The 21,892-nt window shown below is 42.5% G+C and overlaps 1 protein-coding gene across 1 annotated transcript in view; it reads left to right on the top strand.

Moving 5' to 3' along the window:
* cacna2d3a (calcium channel, voltage-dependent, alpha 2/delta subunit 3a) overlaps nt 1-21,892 on the top strand; it is a gene marked incomplete at both ends in the record, with an annotated part of 255,462 nt that overhangs the window by 131,524 nt on the left and 102,046 nt on the right. The window contains 5 exons of the mRNA XM_084436018.1: nt 2,976-3,054; nt 7,445-7,611; nt 12,904-12,975; nt 14,774-14,854; nt 15,633-15,707. Coding sequence (XP_084292144.1) covers nt 2,976-3,054; nt 7,445-7,611; nt 12,904-12,975; nt 14,774-14,854; nt 15,633-15,707 — 474 coding nt within the window. The remainder of the gene's footprint in view (nt 1-2,975; nt 3,055-7,444; nt 7,612-12,903; nt 12,976-14,773; nt 14,855-15,632; nt 15,708-21,892) is intronic.

Genomic DNA, 21,892 nt, shown 5'->3' with positions numbered 1-21,892 from the left:
CATGAATAGATATTATAGTTAATTGGATAGGATATCTTATATTATTCCCCAGGGTGGGAAATTTGGATTTTCATAGCGGCAAAATATTATAGATAGATACAATAAGGTAAGAGACATCACACTATACTGAAATACTGCACTATACTAGGTGTACTAGAGTTCATGAACATGTTGTTCGTACGTTGCAGCATTCATGAAAGTAATGCAAATATGCAAATATGCAACATAGCCTACACAAGGAATCACAGTGTTCTAAGATAGTACAATACTAATACTAAAATAGGCCTACAGTACTAAATACAACACTAACCGTAGAAGTGACATGAAAAGAAAGAGGAGGTGATTTTGTCGGGGGTCGAAATCTCATGAGAATAAGTCCCAGTAGCAACTTCAATAACAATATGTTGCCTTCGTTTTGCTTATAGACTATGTCAGTATACATGATATACAATACGATGTGCAATATATGCAATATAACACAGTACAAATAATATACATATAAGTGTAAATTATAGGCAGACTACAGCTATAGCCTAGAGATAGATACTGTACACCCAGATGGAGAAAAAAAAGTGTTTGAGAACAAGGTAATAATAATAATACAATTTTATTTGTATAACACCTTTCATACAGATGAATGCAGTTCAAGTGCTTTACAACAGATAATGTACATGCAGTGATTCACATAAAAATAGATCATCTAATGTTGTGATGTGTATCTCTACTGTGCTGCTAAATCTGCTCAAAGACGCCACCTGGCGATGGTGCATCACTGAAATGAAATAATGCCTGGCTGAAATCCCAAATGATTTCCCTTGTGAAATACCACAATAATTAAATGCTGCAGCATTGATAAGTGCTAGAAGCTCCCCACTGTAGGTAGTCAGTGTACTACTACAGTACACACCAAAACTCACAAGTGCATCTCCTTTCTAAACAAGTGACTAAGAGCGTTATCTAGTTTTCTCGGCAAAGTGCAAGAGTAGCAAAATATAAACACAATAGGTGCTTAAGAGGGAGGATCCTGGTAGTGATTCTTGAAGAGGTGAGTTTTGAGCCTACGGCGAAAGATGGGCAGCGACTCTGCTGTTCTGACGTCAGTGGGCAGTTCATTCCACCACTGCGGGGCCAGGACAAAAAAAAAGTTGTAACACACACACGCATGTACACACACACACACGCACACAAAAACATGCTGTTTTTCCCTAGAAAGTTAGATTTCTGAATTGTGGAATGAGTGTGTGTGCTAAGTATTTGTATTGAATATGAATTATGAGATAAATTCACACATTTAGATATATTATCAATATCCTGAGTAAATGGCAATGACTTAAGCATCTGCTCTATTACAGTGTTATAAACATGTCTATGACCTTATCATCTGCTCTTTTAAATGATAATAAAGACCCAACTAATCAGCAGCTGATAGAGGATGAGCGCAATGGCTATCAAACAAATCAGTTATTGATGCATCTTCACGTTGTCCGTAGTCTGTAATCATCATCACTGGGCTTTCCAATGAATGAGTCTATGTGGAAAGTAACAAACAAATGGCATGGTTCAAGTGATGCGGTGTTTGGTGTATGTGGGTGAGGGTCGAACCCACATGTGTCAGAACCCATCTAACTCCAAACAAAAAATCACTTCCTCATATTCCATCATGCATCCTTGTTGGATGGGACTTCCAAAATAATCAGAATCAGAATTAGTTTATTGCCATTTGTACTATACATACATAGGATTTTTTTTGCGGCACCATGGTGCTTTACAACATTACAACAATGGACAAGTGCAAGGACAGGACAGGACAGTGCAATATACAGACATATCGCAAAAACTAGCAGTGCAATACTACAAAAGAGTAGTCAGTTTAGTGCAAAAATTGCAGGGGGTGGGGGAGAGAGTCAGAGGGGAATTCAATACAGGGGATCTGTAATTAAGTAATATAATTAATCATAATGATCTTTTTTGCTGGGAAAAAAAACAAATTAAGATATTTCAAATAGCTGGGGGAAAAAATGAACCTGCACACTCAAGCTCTCGATGCTGGGTGATTTAATCAAACAGACAACGTTTTGGTCTAGCGGTCTTTGTCAAAGTCTTACCGCACCAATGGGTGACACACCGTATATACATGTAGCGCACGCCCCTGATTAACTAGTGATGTCAGGGTTCAGTTTATGCAACTCCACATTACAAGATGTAAACAGTATCATATACTTAATTAGATTAACAAATGCAGTTGTACAATATTAAATGCATAATCAACTATGAAAATAAATAGTGTTCTCAATGTGTAGCCTACAATTACAAAAACAGAAAGTGCACTAAAGACAGCCATAATAAGATATTTCAATTAAAACATAGTATTGTGGCAGCTGAGTAAAGCATTGAATTGACATTACAAAAGGTCGCTTAAGAAGTCAATATATTGTTTTATTAAGTTATTATTTGCAATATCTTGTTATGTGTCAGCCTATCAATCAATCTGAGCAACATATTCAGCTTGTGTCATTACTTCTGTGGATTTTCAAAACTATTGTGCCTCTTGATTGTGGCTTGTACTATCGCTGCATTGGAGGACATAATTTGCAACGCTTCCATTAAGCCCTTGTCTTCTACCATAACAATTGACTTGCAGTCCATAGCAGTTAATTGATCAATTGGTCAGTTTGTGTGAGGTAGACCTAGCCTACTCATTCTGTGCTGTCTGCTCTCTGTAGCCTACGGAATCCACTAGGAAAAATTGGTTAATTATTATTATTTGTTTTTTTAATATTAAAATGAATTTGCATTAACACACTTTTTGAATAACCAATGGATCTAATTATCACATTAAATTGACAGCCCTAATGATAACATTAAGCCTAATTGATAGGTGATGAAGTATAATGATGGACATCTATCTGCCTGTGTGTGTGTGTGTGTGTGTGTGTGTGTGTGTGTGTGTGTGTGTACCCCTCTTCTCTACACAGGTCCGCATATTTCCTTACCTGATTGGTCGGGAGTCCGCCTTCGCAGAGAATCTGAAATGGATGGCGTGTGCTAATAAAGGTGGGATCCTGCAACACCCCTCCCTCTTTTCTTCAAACTCCTCCCTTTCTTCTTAAGCCCCCTCCACTTCAAACTCCTCACTCCTTCTGCAAAACTCCTCCCCTTTATCTGCCAGTTTGGAAAGTGTGTGTGTGTGTGTGTGTGTGTGTGTGTGTGTGTGTGTGTGTGTGTATGGGGTGTGATTAGTGCCAGCACACCATACTGAAACGCTTGACTTGCGCCTACTTAAGAAGACGCGATGACATCAAACGTCTAAACGCACGTGTATAATTTCCATTGACAAACAATGGAGAGACAGACGTCTCATAGCTGTAACGTACCTGTCACGCAGACGCTGTGCACATGTTGTTTACACGTATTGCGCATCGTGTGCGTGACGGCAACACTACAGGTTAGATGCGCCTCACATATGCGACACCAACACTACACATGACAGTTTGGTAAAATCATAGATGAACGTACGTATGTACGTCTTGTAATGTGTGCAGAAATTGCATAGCGACGTGTCAAACGTGCCAGTGCCTTGCTAGCGCAGCAGACGTGTTAGCGGCCGCACGTGTAAGGTCAGTTGCCTTTAAATCATAGCTGGTTCTAATCTCGTCCTTGCCAATTGGTAATGCATTCTCAATAAATGGAATTCGCACATGTTAAGCAACTTGTTTTTGATAAAGCCTAATATCTGAATGACTCTTTCTTCGCAATTTAAAACAAATGTTCAGATACACGTGTTTCTTATCAATAGAGGGCTATCTATTTCTAAATAAAATAAATCAAATGTAGGTAAATTACCAGATGTCGTTTTGAAGCCAAATTTTATTCAAACATTGGTCTACAAAAAAACACATATAGAATAATGTAAAACTGCAAATAAAAATAAATCGAAATAAACAATAGGCCTACAGGTCTTTCTTTGGGGAGGAGGACTATGCCGTCAACTCAAGATGAGCTGGAACGAGCGAAGACCCACTTCTGTGGTGGCGCGGGAAGGCCCAGCTTCCCCAGACTGTAGGCTACCAGGTTGCAAATCGCTACCACTGTTTCAACTAATTTGTAACATTCAAAGCAATCACCTGATATTATAGAAATTATTAAATCAGTTGTGTATTGTTCAGCTCAAATGAAACCATTTTGCAGTATCAATGCATTCATTTTTTTGCCTATAGGCCAGCCTACACCAGGCTGAACACTTTCAAATGTAGCCTACAATTCGTTTGGCTATTTTTTTTTGCACAATAGGCCTATTATTTCGATTTATTTTTATTTGCACTGTTTATATACATTATTCGTGATTCATCAATGGAAAGCATGATTGAAAATATTGCTCGTGTTTCCTCCCTCACAGAAAAAGACTCATGTCTCATTCTCTCTGTCTCTCAGAGCGGGTCTCCTGGCGCGCGTGGCTATGTTGCGCAATACCTGCTTTGTGTTGCGCAATACCTGCTCCGAGAGCGAGTGAGACAGATATCTCTTCTGATATTTAGGAATAGCGGAATTAATAATGATTAAGTTGAGTCTTACAAGCCTAACATTTGGTAACGAACTATAGCAATACATGTGCTTCATTGTTTTTGATTTAGGTGATTGTCATCATTTTGCACATAATTATAACACATTGCCTACATTATGCTACAACTATGCTGATATCTAGGAAAAGTAGGCCTAATGAAAGGAGGGTCCTTGAATTTGATCGAGTGCAAACAATTATCATTTTGATTCACTTGTGTTCAAATTACCACCACTCGGTGCTTCTAGTGCCCGCAGTTAACACGTAAAGGCGTGTGCCAGGTGTTCTATGTTTTGAACGTTGGCACGGCACTTTTGACACGTCACTCCTAATATGTGCATCAAATACCTGACACCTAACACTACACCTTATAGTTTGATCAAACGAATAAGCGTGCGTATAGACACACGTTTGTGTGGTTTGCTAATATTATAGTGTGACGTGTGGAACGTGCCATGCCAACGTACGCAACAGACGTTTAAACGCCCGCACGTGTTAAGGCTGGCATGCCATGGTTTGACTCGTAAAACTGAAGCACATCTAGCATAATATTTTACAATGAAAAGCAAGGTCAATTTATAGGCTACACAGGACGCATAATTACGCACAGCTGGGATTGATAATCATTAGGCTATGGAGCCCATCCTAGTTGATTGTAGGCTAATTAGTGTAGCCTACACTCACAATCCCTTTTGCGCCATAGCCTACTGTATGTCAAAATACAAAATACATTCTTATACTATTATAGCCTACGTGTTTTGGTGCTGATCCTCAGCACCCCTATGCTACAGCTAGTTGATGATGCGCGCTCTTATTTGAAAATGTAGCGATAGTGGAGATAAAACGACACATATCTAGGAAAGGTTATGCAAGGAGGGTCCTGGAATTTGATTGAGTGCAAATAAATATTCTTAATTTTTATTCAATATGGACAAATGAGCCCCGCTCGCAGCTTCTAGTGCCCGCTGACTTAACACGAGTGTGCAAACGTTACATGCATGTGCGCAAAAATGGCACGGCACTTTTGACACGTCACCCTCTGAGAATGCGAGCGACTCGTAACGCGTGCGTATGCACGCCTATTAATCAGCTCGCCAAAGTACCTTTATACACGCAATGCAGGCGACGAAAGCACTGAGTGTTTGTTACGCTGGCACGAATCACACCCCATAGTGTGTGTGTGTGTGTGCACGCGCGCCTGTGTGCATGTGTGTGTTTGTGCGTGTGGTCATTGTCATCTCATCAGACAGACACTTTCCGGCTGACTCTAAATTTAGCTGGGATGGGGGGTGGCATCGAAGGACTTCACTTCCTCCGGCAGACAGAGATAAGACGTGTTAGGGGGCTCACCAATCTGTGTGTGGGTGTGTGTGTGTGTGTGTGTGTGTGTGTGTGTGTCAGTGATAGACTGGCACTGCCCTAATGAGACTTTTATCTTCAGCCTCCCCTTGGTTAGTGAGGGGGTTAGGATTAGTGAGGGGTTAGTCTAGCCGGGGCTAGGAATTAGGGGGGCTGTAGAACCCTATATTCATTCTGGTGGGTCCTGGTACCAGGTATGCCAGAGCCAGCGAAACACACAGTGTGTAAATTATTTGGTGGTGTGCTTTCCCTGACGGTTTCTAGGCATCAGAAGGGCTCTTGAGCAAACAGCATTTTATGTACAAAAAATAAAATAAAACATACAGGAAAACTACAGTAGCCTAAATTACGGCACTGCAAAACTGTGCATTGCACTTTCATTGAATTTACACCCCCACAGGAAAACTATTGTGCTCTCACCCAGCTACCCACACACACACACACACACACACACACACACAGACACACACACACACACACAGTACAGCACAAGCTGACACAACCAGAACAAATGACAGGGCAGTTGGACACCACAGTAAGCCACCGTGTGCACACTGGACTCGATTACGGCCTGGCGCACTGTATTTATGCCGACACAACCAAGCTTTTAGGGAGACACTAAATAAACTACAGATACATTCTATGACAACAATGGCTGGGGACCGCAAAGGAATGGCAGGATGATAAAATAGGACTCCCCGCTCTAATCAGTTTTTAGGCTATACTATTAAACCGCTGTTGCTTTCTCAAGTTGACGCTCTCGAACCTGAATCTATCAATCTAAATGACTTTTTTTTACTTTTCCAAGTGTACTGTACATACAACCATAACCACTTAGTAATGTTAGATAGCTAGATGCTCGTTGAGGATTACGTTAACGGATCCTCCCATCGTTTCATGACTCTCGTATCTCGTAACCCAATCCCGTTTAATCCACTTCATTTAGGATAAGTAGACACCCTTCTCATTTAGGATAAGTAGACACCCTTCTCGTGCTGTTTTGAAAGTTAAATCCAAATCATGCAGCCCGTTATAGTTGGGTTATCCAAGTCCTGAGTAATGTTAGTAAAGTGTAGCTCCACAGTCATGGACTCAAACACTGGTGGCCCTCAAATAAACACAATCTAATAATGCCTAGTCTCTGATTGAGTCAATCATCTGAGATGCTGCTGTTGTAAAATATATTTTTCAACAAATAGACTATTATAGATATCTGTTTTCCGCTGATCCCTGCCAGTAATGTTAGTTAACTCGCGTAACTTCTAAATGGCCTAATCTAAATATCCTATCTAAACCTAATCTTGTATCAGCTTTAACAGTGAGCTCTTGCTATGGGGGGAAGTCTGAATTGCAGGGTGGTGATGAAGCGATGATCTTGTGCGTGTGGTCTTAGAGGAGACGTTCCAGTGTGTCCAGATGGAACGGAGTTCTAGATACGGATGGTGCTACAGGATGAGGACTACCGCTAGTAACTCTGCCCCCCCCTCCCCCCCCCCCCCCTTCCTCCACCCCCGCCCTTCCCCCCAGGCTACTTCACCCAGATCTCCACGCTGGCTGATGTGCAGGAGAACGTGATGGAGTACCTGCACGTGCTCAGTAGGCCCAAGGTGATCGACCAGGAGCACGACACGGTGTGGACCGAGGCCTACATCGACAGCACCGTGAGTGGGCACCGCTCCCCCATCTCCCACATGGTACTGAAGCCACACTCCCTCTCACTAGACACTTCTTGGTTCTTGTAGATGTGGAAAGTGTTGATAGGTGTAAGGGACGTGAGTGACAGAGAGTGCTTATACCAATGTGATGTTTTCAGTGAATTGGTATATAAGGAGTTATGTAAGGGATAATGTATGGCCAGCCAGTGATTATCGAAAAATAAGGGCCGGATAGTGTGTTCAGTTGTGATGCCCTGAATGACTCTTATTTTTGGATGATGACCAGCTGGCCATACGTTATCCCACTTATTACACGGCTACTTGCCAACAACATTAATATAGGCCTTCACGTTTTCTTTTGCCAGAGAAATGGGTTCATGTGCTTGGGCAATGGGCTTTTTCAGAGATCACATCCAACAACCAAAACCGTTATTAACTGTTTAGAATGTTTAGCAACTTTCAGAAAACTTTAATCTTCCATGCCCATAGTCATACATAATGTGTTGCCCTTAGCAGCAGTCAATATTGCTTGGTTGCCCTTGACGTCGGTCAATTATCGAGAAAAAATTGACTGGTAGAATTAGCGATTCTCCAATCAGAATCGAGTATTTCAGAGAGCCGTGTAATAACGCTAAGTTAAATTGTTGTAGATCTTCGGTTTGAATGACATGGTGCCTAGTCTATTTGTGCGTTAGGGACATGGTGTGTGTGTGTGTGTGTGTGTGTGTGTGTGTGTGTGTGTGTGTGTGGTGTGGTGTGTGTGTGTGTGTGGGCTCGCTGATGGAGACAGAAAGTCCCTAAGAGCAGTGATTATCCTCAAAACACAGCATTATATCCACTGTGGGTACAAGCCATACATGCATATGCAAAACTCCACTAACTTCAGAAAAATATGCATGGCGATTTCTGAATATGCTGTCACATACTACTGAAACAACTATTGCATTTCAGTAGTATGTGAGAGGATTTCACATGTACAGTATGTGAGAGTATTCACGTGTATGTGAGAGGTAAAGTATGGAATATGACCTATACGGCCTCTCATAGATGTATGTCCTTCAACACACACACACACACACACACACACACACACACACACACACACACACACACACACACACACACCCTTCCCTGCATCAGTACATGTCCATCTGTCTAGAACAGTATCAGACTCCAATCTGTAAAGAGATACCATCTCCAGATTTAGAAAGCCTTTGGAGAAGATAAACATCACGGCGTTGGGGGGGGTTAAGCACTGCCTCTGGATAAGCTTACTCCACTGTAGAAGATCAAAGAGACGATATGATTAAACACATTTAAAGGCCCATTATGAACACGCATTAAACATGCATGATGGGGGGGGTGATTGGGCCTGTGAGCATGTGATGATTGTTTTAGGAGGATGATGAAGTGTGTGGTGATTGGCTTGTTAATGTGCCATGTTTCACTGTGCAGTGATGTTCTTCTTACTTGTGCTGTTATGATAACGACTCACAAACACATCCTCTTTTCTTTGTTGGTTTTTATTTCTCATCAGTTACATCTAGAAATAGATTACATAAACAAATCTCTATCATCTAAAATAGATTACATAGACACATCTTTATCATCTAAGGTAGATTACATAAAAACATCTCTATAATCTAAAAAAGATTACATAGACACATCTTAATCATCTAAAATAGATTACAGTACATAGACACATCTTTATAATCTAAAATAGATTACATAGAAACATGTCTATCATCTAAAATAGATTACATAGACATCTTTATCATCTAAAATAGATTACATAGATACTGTACATCTCTATCATCTAAAGATAGATTACATAGATACATCTCTATCATCTAAAATAGATTACATAGACACTATGATAGATAGATAGATTCTATCTCACCTCTAAAGAACCTCTTAAGAAACCTTTGGATCACTCAGGAGACAAACACTGTGCACCAACGTGTCAGCCATCGTCCTCCAATCACAGAGCAATCACAGAGGACGATGGCTGACTGGCTCACGGTGTGTCTAGCTCCCAAACCTATGCTACCTAATCCCTATGCTACCTCCTCAGAACCCACTCATTTATTGTCTTGTCTATACCTTGTCTAGTGGATTACACTACCTCTGCAATTTTCTGGCAAACCTACATTGAAACATGCCTCCAAAAACAGCGTCTAGTAAAGGCAAACCTGAACTAGCACTTGACCCGGCACCTGTTGAAGATGGCGGTGCTCTGTCTCCTAAAGGAAAACCGGCAGGCCCTTTCTTCTGACTTTAAAGAAACACTGGCCGTAAACATACTGTGCTTCCTGACTCTGGCAATGCAAACAACGCTGACCTTGCAAACAATTTTAATAATTACTTTGGGTCTATTGGGGAAAATCTTTCAGAGAAGATCAGTCAACTGCAGGGAATGTCATATAAACAATATCTGACAGGTGATTATCTGAACTATTTCTTCCTGAAGCCCATGGATAGAAATTAAATATGCAATATCATAATGGCTATGAAAAGTTCTAATTCAGCTGGCATGGATGAGATTAAAAGCTAAATTCTAAAGACCATTGTAAATGAAATTGTCGAGCCACTTGCCCACTGCATATATCTGTCTTTACTTACAGGGATCGTCACCCAAAAAACAAAAATAGCAAAAATTATACCCATGTATAAATCTGGTGACAAAAACGATAGGACCAAATATCGTCCCATATCTACACTCTCCAAAATACTAGAGAGTAGTGTACAACATAGTAGAGAGAGTAGTGTACAACAGACTCAGTTACTACTTCACCAAACATAATATATTCACACCATCTCAGTATGGCTTCAGGAAGAAAAGTACTACCTGTATCGCGATTCTCGATCTCCTTGAAAAGGTAAATGACGCTCTAGACAAAGCTGATTATGGTATCGGTATATTTGTAGACCTGTCCAAAGCCTTTGATACAATTGATTTAAACATATTACTGGAAAAGTTAAACCACTATCGAAAGAGATGAGTAGTTGTGAAATGGTTCACTAGCTACTTGTATCAGAGACATAAATATAGAAATATCTATGAAACAAATTTACAACGTAAACACATCAAATATGGGGTCCCTCAAGGTTCCATCCTGGGGCCACTCCTCTTCATATTTATATAAACGATCTGGTTAACTCCACAAAGGTCCTCCATAAAGTCATGTTGGCTGATGATACTAATTTATTCATATCACATAACAATATTCATGAACTTCAAGACCTTCTGAATAAGGAACTATTGAGCGTGGACTCACGGTTCAAAGTAAATAAACTCTCTCTCAACTTCAGCAAAACAAATTATATGATATTTTGCTCAAATAAAAAACAAAAAAATATGGAGACCATGACCTTCCAGATTAAAATAAATGGTGAGGAAATAAAGAGAGTCAACTCCACTAAGTTCCTTGGGGTCCTCATAGATGACTGTTTACATTTTAAATGTCACATAGATAACCTGGTAAAAAAGCTTTCTAAATATGTCGGTCTGTTTTGTAAACTGAGACACCGGCTTCCACGTTCTGCCCTCCTCACTCTTTACAAAACTCTATTTGAACCACACTTAAACTACTATAGCATCATCTGGTGCAACACATATCCAAGTCACCTCAAAAAGCTTGAAATTGTCCAGAAGAAAATGATTTGTGCCATGTCTTGGTCACAGGCAAATTCACCTACCCGTCATTTGTTTGCCTTATACCGTATGACATCCTACGACTCAAAGAATACAACTTCTTCCACAATGCCTGCACTATGTATCAGGTGGTCTCAGGTTTGAACAATAGACTACAAGTATGTGAGCTTCTCCCGACCTGCGGTCCGCTCCACACCCACCATATCAGAAACAAACACCTCAGTAGGCAAACAAGGAAAGCCTGTGGGTACCAGCATGAGTGTGGTGTGCTGGGGACCACAGATCTGGAACGAGCTAAATTACAGTCTCAAAACATCACGGTCCATCTCCATTTTCAAACAACGTTTAAAAAACAACTGTTAAGCTCATATCAACAACTACATATATAAGCTAATTCTGGGATTGCAATGTTGCATATCTGTATGTGTCTTTATTGTTAATTGTATGTACAGTAGGACCCCACTCATCCGAACTTCAGAGATCCGAACCTCCCGGTCTACCGGACAGGCTTAAAAACGTTTTCTTTTTTTGAGCCTGCTATCTGGTTACTGGTGGGATTTTCATTACATTACTGTATCCTACTGTGAATAAAAACAGAACTGTATGTAGACCTACATGTTGCCTGTAGCCTACTGTCACGTTTAATTTCTTTGTTACTCTAATGTCGAGCGCAAAACGCAAACGAGTCTGCTGCGAGAGCTGCATTCCTTGGTAGCCAGAAAGCGCGTCAGCAACCTGAAGCAGAGGAGCATCGAGTCATTTTTCGTTCCCAGTTAATGGACTTCAGGAACACAGACGTGTTGTGAGCATGTAGATTAGCCTACTAGGCCTACTGTATTTGTTAAATAATAACCTACAGCCTAGGCCACGTTAGTCTACATCGGTTGTTTTAGAGACTTTCTTTTAGGCTACAATAGCCTAAGACACTACAACTTGTCTGTCATTTCATTTATTTATTTATTGATTATCATTTGCTCTAATTGGTCTAATGTTGGGTTGTTTATAGGCTATACCATTTTGTTCTGCGAATACAGTAGCCTATCGATGCAGCGCAGGCCTCATTTGAGAATAAAGTAGGCGAGCCTACTGTATTTGATCAAAGCATGCACTCAAGTGGAAATTTGTTTATTTTATTATAGGCTACTGTAATCCTATTATAGGCTAGGCTATATGAGTTTAGTTGGCTATTTGATTGCAATTTTGATGCATTTTCACAAGTAATTAAGGGTATTTATCGGTCTATTATGAGTCTATATGAAACAAGTATTGTTTTTAATGCACCAAATTATTGAATTTGGTGCATTTTAACATAAGTTTAAGTCATCCGGACATTTCAGAGATACAAACGACCTTCGGTCCCGTTGGGTTCGGATAAGTGGGGTCCTACTGTATATCGTGTTGAATGTCTCATGGCCCCTACTACAAGCTTTAGATAGCTTCTCTGGGAGACCAGTTCGCTTGCCCAAATTGGAAATAAGCATGTAATGTACAGTACAGTGTACAATGTATGAAACGTGAACAAATATGTGAAATGAAATGAAAAAAAACTGGATACAATGATGCTGCTACTGTATGTCATTCATCTCCACTGTTTCATCCCTCTCTCTCTCTCTCCCTCTCTCTCCTCTCTCTCCTCTCTCTCTCCCTCTCTCTCCCTCTCCCTCTCTCTCTCTCAGTTGGAGGATGGTCAAGGCCCAGTCCTGATGACTACAGTAGCCATGCCTGTGTTTAGCACCAAGAATGAGACAGTGAGTGCACGCATACGCACGCATACACACACACACACACACACACACACACACACACACACACACACACACACACACACACACACACACACACACACACACACACACACACCTATCCATCCATCCATCCATCTTCATCTGCTTATCCGGGGTCGGGTCGCGGAGGCAGCAGTTTCAGCAGGGGGCCCCAGACATCCCTTTCCCTGGCAGCATCAACACCAGGGTTTAAAAATGAAATAGTTTTTAAATCGATTCGCTCCAAGCAGAACCAGCATATTTAACGTTTCCGTTCTCGTATTCCGCCACCAACATAGCGTTCCTGAACCGGTTAAAGGAGTAGTTAAGGGAAAATGAGCTTCTTGTCTTTGAAATCGAGAGTTTAACATGTTTTTGAATGATTTTTCAAGATGCCCATCCACATCCATTGTATGACCAAAACGGTGGTAGAGCAATTATCAACTTTCTCGAAAATGCTAGCTTTTTCAATGTTTTGATCTGAACCATTGTATATGATCATAAGTAACCTTAAAACAGGGCTAAACATGCATTTTCCCTTTACTACTCCTTTAGGAACGAAAAATAACGTTCCGTTCACTGGGTGTTAGCCTATTAAGACTCTATAGGCCTACAGTATTTCTTGTAAGGTATAATCAACAAGTCTAGGGTTGTGGTGGCCTTATTGCCAACAATATTAGCCTTGGTGATGTGTGCTGTAGTGAGCCTTGTTGATTATCTTACAAGAAATACGCAACATTAGTCTTATTCCCGTATGCCCTTAATCCACACTGTAAACTATGCGCAGGTCTATCCTAATCCATCATCATAGCTCATCACCCTTTTATTGTACTGTTGCTGCAAGCTATTTTATTCTGCACCTGTAGGCCTATTGTTTGTTTTTATTTTGTTTTATAATGTTTTATGTTATTTATTTATTATGTATTAACTTATGTCTTGCCAACTACCTGTACAGCACTTTGGCATGACCACAGTCGTTTTTAAATGTGCTCTATAAATAAAATTTGAGTTGAGTTGAGATAGCAAACAAAAATATTATCTTGTGGCAATACACATTTCAGAGACATCCACCAGACTGCTGCTACTTGTATGCCTATACGACAGCAAATATAATTTAGTGCAAAAAATTTAATAGGCCTATCTCTTGATCACTAGGCCGATAAAAAACCCTTACCTGATTGGAAGTTATAGCCATTCAACGGAGCGCTTCATTAGGCCTACCCGTCGCCTATTCACACGGCACTAGGCCTATAATGGTATAGGCTACGACTGTATCCACAGGCTAATAATCTTTAACCCTACCATAAACGTCTGAACTAGGCTATGGTGTGTTGTTGTAATATCTAAATCTCTTCATTTCGCTAAGCAAGCATTTAAGATCCTGACTGTAAAATAACAGATTTAGGGGCCTAGGCTACATTACAAAACAGGACAAGACAAATACAAATTTCATAAAATTAATTTAGCCTATTCGGCATAAAAAGCTTTTTTTTCTTTTTTTCTTTTTTAAAATTATTTTAAGTTATATAGGCCTACTACAAAGAACGAAAAAATAACGTTTCTAACCGGTTTTAAAGATTTCAACGTTTCTGTTCTGGAACAATTAAAGACCATTCGTTTTCGTTACTGTTTCTGTTCCTCGTAAAATACAGTTCGTTTTCGGTTTTTGTTTCTGTTCCTTGAACCGGTTCGGAGCCTTGATCAACACACTTCTATAGAGTTGTAAATCCTGGTGTGTGTGGGTTTGTTGTGTCAAGGTTGTTTGTGCGTTGTGTGTTCTCAGAGGTACAGAGGCATCCTGCTGGGCGTTGTGGGGACTGATGTTCCCGTCTCTGAGCTGCTGAAGACCATCCCCAAATACAAGGTAACACACACACACACACACACACACACACACATACACCGTGTTTATAAGGTAACACACACACAGACACACACACACACACACACATACGCAGACATTAACACAGTGTTTATAAGGTAACACACATTATATACCGTGTTTAAAGGTAACACACACACACACATTAACACAGCGTGTTTATAACAAACATAATATGTTTACACAAGTTAACACACCATATTTATAAGGTAATGAACATCAAACATTTACACATGTTAACACAACGTGTTTATAAGGTAACACACATCATTACACATGTTAAAAAACAACATGTTTATAAGGTAACAAATATCTTTACATACAATAACACACTGTGTTTGCTGGAAAAATCGGGTCTCGAATGCAGCAGCTCAGCATTCATACTTGCTGCCCAGCTCTGGAGCACTGAGCTCATATCTGATGAAATGGGCCTTTTGTTTTTACAGAGATTCAGAGCGGTGTTGTGCCTCTGGGCTGCGCATGACAGAGGGGGGGATCAGTGAGAGCGGTTGACATTTGGAAGTGTTCTGTTAGCCAAGATTGTAACCTCCGTGTTTTGTGCAAATTCAAATGAGTCTCTGTGGAAACAACAGGGTGCTTGATGAGATGCATATTCATCTGTCATGCACTTGCTTCCTTTGTTTGTGTGTGTCTCTGTGTGTGTGTGTGTGTGTGTGTGTGTGTGTGTGTGTGTGTGTGTGTGTGTGTGTGCGTGTGCGTGCGCGTGCGTGCGTGCGTGCGTGCGTGTGTGTGGTTTCAGCTGGGCATTCATGGCTATGCGTTCGCCATCACCAACAACGGCTACATCCTGACCCACCCTGACCTCCGACCTCTGGTAAGTTTGACCTCTGACCCCGTAACAGCAGACCAGGGTCTGTCTGCAGTGTCAGGTGGGTGTGGAACAGTCCAGACACGAACAAGCAAGATAATATAAGTAATTGGAATGATTTCATGAGTATCTGGACCCAGGTCTGGTTAAAAATATCCCCTCTGTTACCATAACAACCACAAAGACCTCACACAGGCCAGATCAGAAGTCAGACGAGCTGTAGTCAATCCTCACCCTGAAAGATCTGTCGAAGAACGTTATTAGTTCCCACTTCCTGGATCAGACATGAGGTTTACTCAGCGGACTGCAATCAGACCGCAATGGACATAATTAGAATACAGAGCCTGAGCCTCCAATTTTGGAACTTGCAAAACATGGCGGTGCGGTGATCCATAATGAAGCAGAGCGCTCACCTAGTGTGGTGAGGTGCTGGCAGCGGCAGTAGACAATTGAACAAAGAAAGTGATGCCGCACACTCTGGCTTCTCAGATGCAAAAATTGATTTAATAAGACATAAAAAAGACCAACGTTTCGGCGCTAGGCCTTCATCAGGGTGCGGTGACCCACCAATGTCTTTTCGTGCAGTTCTTCTTCTTCTTCGTGCGGGTTAGGTGTTATGTTCCCCGCTCCTCCCCAGGCTCGGGGCCGGGAGGCTATCCTTTTACCACCCGAGCCTGGGTGAGGGGTCACCTGTGCTATATATCCGGGCACTCCTCCAGGAGCCATGTCACCGTTTCGTCATCCAAAACCGTCAGGACATGCATTCCGTTGGGTGTCCGGTATGTCGGACGGTCCTGGTTTGTTCCTCAACACCACACTCGCACGCCACACAGGATACCAAGCCCCATCTGTGCATCGAGAAGCAGAAGCGTCCAACGCCGGTCCGGAGGCGATTAAGCCTCACCCACGCCGGTCTGGGTAGGTCCATCCCGGGAGGGGAAGGACCGGCGCCGGGATGAAATCACGGAGTCTGGAGGTGTTCGCCTCCCACTCCGCACGCCAGATGTAGTCCGCCCATCCTGCCTCGCTGATGTTAAGATCTCTGCATTGCTGCAGGAGATCCCATGCGGCAGGCTCAAAAGGGTCGACTTGAAGGGTGTCTCGACACCACTGTTGCAGTGAGCTTGTCGTGGAGCAGGTGGTTAGTCTCCACGGCCCGGCAGGCGAGACGTGCTGTGGTTCCTGTGTGGCGGAGGCCAGCTGGCTGGATGCCCGTGAGGATGGGAAGGTTGTCCATAGGGGTGGGACACAGGCATCCTGTCACAATGCACAAGGCTTCATTGATAGGCGGGTCGATGAGGCGGGTGTGAGCGCTGCGACACCAGACCGGTGCGCAATATTCACTGGTGGAGTAGATCAGTGTTGCACACTAACCACCAGGAGGCATTGTTGATCAATCAACTTGTAGTGGCAGCGGAGCAAATTAATTAGGCTTCCTAGATTAGTGAGGGACTGGTAACATTAGGGTGGAATGTAGCCTATTCAGAGAAATCAAATCAAAATGTTTGCAATTATACGACAAAACACCTTAGTGGTCAGCGAAGTTTGAACTTGCACTATCCCGATCCATGATAAGGATCCTGAACCTATTATCCTTATCCATGATAAGGATAATGAACCTATTTTGAAGTGAACTTTCGGATCTATTTAGGCTATGGAATGCACAAGACCAGGTGAGCAAAAATGTCTTTCGTGAAATCAAATGAAAACTATAACTATATATAAACTATAATTAGGCCTATATAACATTTGAGATGTATGTACAGTACATGTATTGAGAAAGTAGCCTATGGTGATGTGAACTTGCAAATCTATTTGTCGAATGCAGAAGACCAGAGGAGTACAAACATTGGGAAAGATTTGGTATGTCAGTGGTTATGGCATTTACCAACCAGCTGGGAGGTTACAGGTTCAAAAACATCTGGACATGAGGGATTATTTTAATTTAGAATAGGCTAATGTGAATTTATCTGTTTACCAAATGCGCAAGAAGAGCGACGTCCACTCAGAAGTAGGGAGCAAGAACGAAACAAAAGTTTTGCTAGGCCCGTTTTGGAACATAAACTTTTTTTTCGAATGGTGGTTAATCTATTCTAAATTTATCTCACAGCAGCGAGCACAGACATGATCGGGCGTCAAGCGTTTTCTAGAGTAGCCTATCTGAGAGGGTTAATCAATAGGCCTACTAGACAACAGCTGAACACTTAAAAGCAAACACTATCAAATTCATAGCATACCGCATTATAGAGCTACAGCATATTTTATGTCTTTGTATGCTCGGCGTCATTGAAATGAGGTTCCCAAGTTCAGAGGTTTGGATCTAAAGGAATGCATTAAGGAATATCTGGTCGGGTGTCCCGTAATGATTTCTAGTAGGATTACCAGGGGCACACATTTAAAGTGATGATATCCCCTCTAATAACCAATTTTATGTATAATAAAAGTTTCTCAACAAAGATAATTTGACCCACCAGAACTATTGATGACTGTGCATACATGTAGGCTAACAAACCAGTGTTGTGATAACAGGTCATTGTAAATCCGTGTTCACAATCAGAATAATAGCGAGTAGGCAATGTGTTATAGACATGCTCTGTGTGCGTCTGATCTGGTTACAAGCATTTGTGTGTGTGCTTGTGTGTGTTGTGTGTGTGTATATGTGCGTTCATGCGTGCGTGTGTGTTTGTGTGTGTGCGTGCGCGTGTGTGTGTGTGCACGCGTGTGTGTTTGTGTGTGTGTGTGCGTGCGTGTGTGTGGGGGGAGGGATTAGCAGTCAGTGTCTCTCCTCTGTGTGTGAATAGAGACAGATAAAACCGCTGAATTCCAGTGATTAACTCACTGGGAGGGGAGGGATGAGAGAGAGAGAGAGAGAGAGAGAGAGAGAGAGAGAAAGCAAGGGACATACAGTAACATGAGGTTGGATGAGGTGAACAGAAGAGGGAGAGAGAGGTGGACAAAGAGATTAAGAGAGAAAGGGAGAGAGAGAAAGGGATAGAGAGAGGAAGAGAAAAAGAGCGGGATAACTCAGAAAGCTGTTGGAAGAGAGAGAAGGGGGAGAAGGAGGAGGAAGAAGTGAAACTTGGGACTGAAGATGGTGAGAGATGGGAGGACAGACAGGGTGATGGTTTAATAGCTGTCTAATTACATACATAGATGAACACTAAAAAACACACACACACACACACACACACACACACACAGGAGAGGACAGACAGACAGAGTGATGGTATAATAGCTGTCTAATTACATACTGTAATGACCACTGTTTAAGCTCTAATGACGGTGGGAGGTGACAAATGAACAGGAACACACGCACGCACACACACACACACACACACACTGATGCATGTACACAAACAGAGAGAGAGAGCCATTCACAATTTTCACAACTCTATTTATTATGCAACTGTATTTATGTTGAAGTCATGTTCTTTAGTCTGAATGAGCTGTGATCCACAACAGAATCTATTTAAACAGGAACAATACTGAAAACAGCAAGAGGACTATTCATCAGAATAAAAGCAAGTAGCCTGTAGAACCAGCCATCTAGCCTGTAGAACCAGCCATCTACCCTGTAGAACCAGCCATCTAGCCTGTAAAACCAGCCAGCTAGCCTGTAGAACCAGCCATCTAGCCTGTAGAACCCGCCATCTAGCTTGTATAGTAGAACCAGCCATAGCATGTAGAACCAGCCATCTAGCCTGTAGAACCAGTCATCTCGCCTGTAGAACCAGCCATGTAGCTTGTAGAACCAGCCATCTAGCCTGTAGAACCAGCCATCTAGCTTGTAGAACCAGCCATCTAGCTTGTAGAACCAGCCATCTAGCCTGTAGAACCAGCCATCTAGCCTGTAGAACCAGCCATCTAGCTTGTAGAACCAGCCATATAGCCTGTAGAACCAGCCATCTAGCTTGTAGAACCAGCCATCTAGCCTGTAGAACCAGCCATCTAGCCTTTAGAACCAGCAATCTAGCCTGTAGAACCAGCCATCTATCCTGTAGAACCAGCAATCTAGCTTGTAGAACCAGCCATCTAGCTTGTAGAACCAGCCATCTAGCTTGTAGAACCAGCCATCTAGCCTGTAGAACCAGCCATCTAGCCTTTAGAACCAGCAATCTAGCCTATAGAACCAGCCATCTATCCTGTAGAACCAGCAATCTAGCTTGTAGAACCAGCCATCTAGCTTGTAGAACCAGCCATCTAGCTTGTAGAACCAGCCATCTAGCCTGTAGAACCAGCCATCTAGCCTTTAGAACCAGCAATCTAGCCTGTAGAACCAGCCATCTAGCTTGTACAGTAGAACCAGCCATAGCATGTAGAACCAGCCATCTAGCCTGTAGAACCAGTCATCTAGCCTGAAGAACCAGCCATGTAGCTTGTAGAACCAGCCATCTAGCCTGTAGAACCAGCCATCTACCCTGTAGAACCAGCCATCTAGCCTGTAGAACCAGTCATCTCGCCTGTAGAACCAGCCATGTAGCTTGTAGAACCAGCCATCTAGCCTGTAGAACCAGCCATCTAGCTTGTAGAACCAGCCATCTAGCTTGTAGAACCAGCCATCTAGCCTGTAGAACCAGCCATCTAGCCTTTAGAACCAGCAATCTAGCCTGTAGAACCAGCCATCTAGCCTTTATAACCAGCAATCTAGCCTGTAGAACCAGCCATCTATCCTGTAGAACCAGCAATCTAGCTTGTAGAACCAGCCATCTAGCTTGTAGAACCAGCCATCTAGCTTGTAGAACCAGCCATCTAGCCTGTAGAACCAGCCATCTAGCCTTTAGAACCAGCAATCTAGCCTGTAGAACCGGCCATCTAGCTTGTACAGTAGAACCAGCCATAGCATGTAGAACCAGCCATCTAGCCTGTAGAACCAGTCATCTAGCCTGAAGAACCAGCCATGTAGCTTGTAGAACCAGCCATCTAGCCTGTAGAACCAGTCATCTCGCCTGTAGAACCAGCCATGTAGCTTGTAGAACCAGCCATCTAGCCTGTAGAACCAGCCATCTAGCTTGTAGAACCAGCCATCTAGCTTGTAGAACCAGCCATCTAGCCTGTAGAACCAGCCATCTAGCCTGTAGAACCAGCCATCTAGCTTGTAGAACCAGCCATATAGCCTGTAGAACCAGCCATCTAGCTTGTAGAACCAGCCATCTAGCCTGTAGAACCAGCCATCTAGCCTTTAGAACCAGCAATCTAGCCTGTAGAACCAGCCATCTATCCTGTAGAACCAGCAATCTAGCTTGTAGAACCAGCCATCTAGCTTGTAGAACCAGCCATCTAGCTTGTAGAACCAGCCATCTAGCCTGTAGAACCAGCCATCTAGCCTTTAGAACCAGCAATCTAGCCTGTAGAACCAGCCATCTATCCTGTAGAACCAGCAATCTAGCTTGTAGAACCAGCCATCTAGCCTGTAGAACCAGCCATCTAGCCTTTAGAACCAGCAATCTAGCCTGTAGAACCAGCCATCTAGCTTGTACAGTAGAACCAGCCATAGCATGTAGAACCAGCCATCTAGCCTGTAGAACCAGTCATCTAGCCTGAAGAACCAGCCATGTAGCTTGTAGAACCAGCCATCTAGCCTGTAGAACCAGCCATCTAGCTTGTAGAACCAGCCATCTAGCTTGTAGAACCAGCCATCTAGCCTGTAGAACCAGCCATCTAGCTTGTAGAACCAGCCATCTAGCCTGTAGAACCAGCCATCTAGCTTGTAGAACCAGCCATCTAGCTTGTAGAACCAGCCATCTAGCTTGTAGAACCAGCCATCTAGCCTGTAGAACCAGCCATCTAGCCTTTAGAACCAGCAATCTAGCCTGTAGAACCAGCCATCTATCCTGTAGAACCAGCAATCTAGCTTGTAGAACCAGCCATCTAGCTTGTACAGTAGAACCAGCCATAGCATGTAGAACCAGCCATCTTGCCTGTAGAACCAACCATCTAGCCTGTATGCAAGCAAGCCAGCTAGCTACAGTTCACTGGTACTGCTGTTCATGTAACCAACAAAACAGCTGATTCCAGTGGAATAATAATAATTTGGATTTGTTTTGCCTCTGGCGAGGGAAGTCGATTTCCAGCGTCTGTTCATGAGACCAGATCTGACCCCCCCCCCCCCCCCCCCCCCCCCAGAACCCCAAAACTTGTTCTAACATAGAGGTTGAATTACATTTTTTATAATGGGACAGGAAAATAAAAGA

Source organism: Borostomias antarcticus, assembly GCF_949987555.1.
Source record: "Borostomias antarcticus genome assembly, chromosome: 3".
NCBI classification, from domain to species: Eukaryota; Metazoa; Chordata; class Actinopteri; order Stomiiformes; family Stomiidae; genus Borostomias; species Borostomias antarcticus.
Note: the sequence above shows the minus strand (reverse complement) of the source record. Positions and strands in the feature narration are given on the sequence as shown.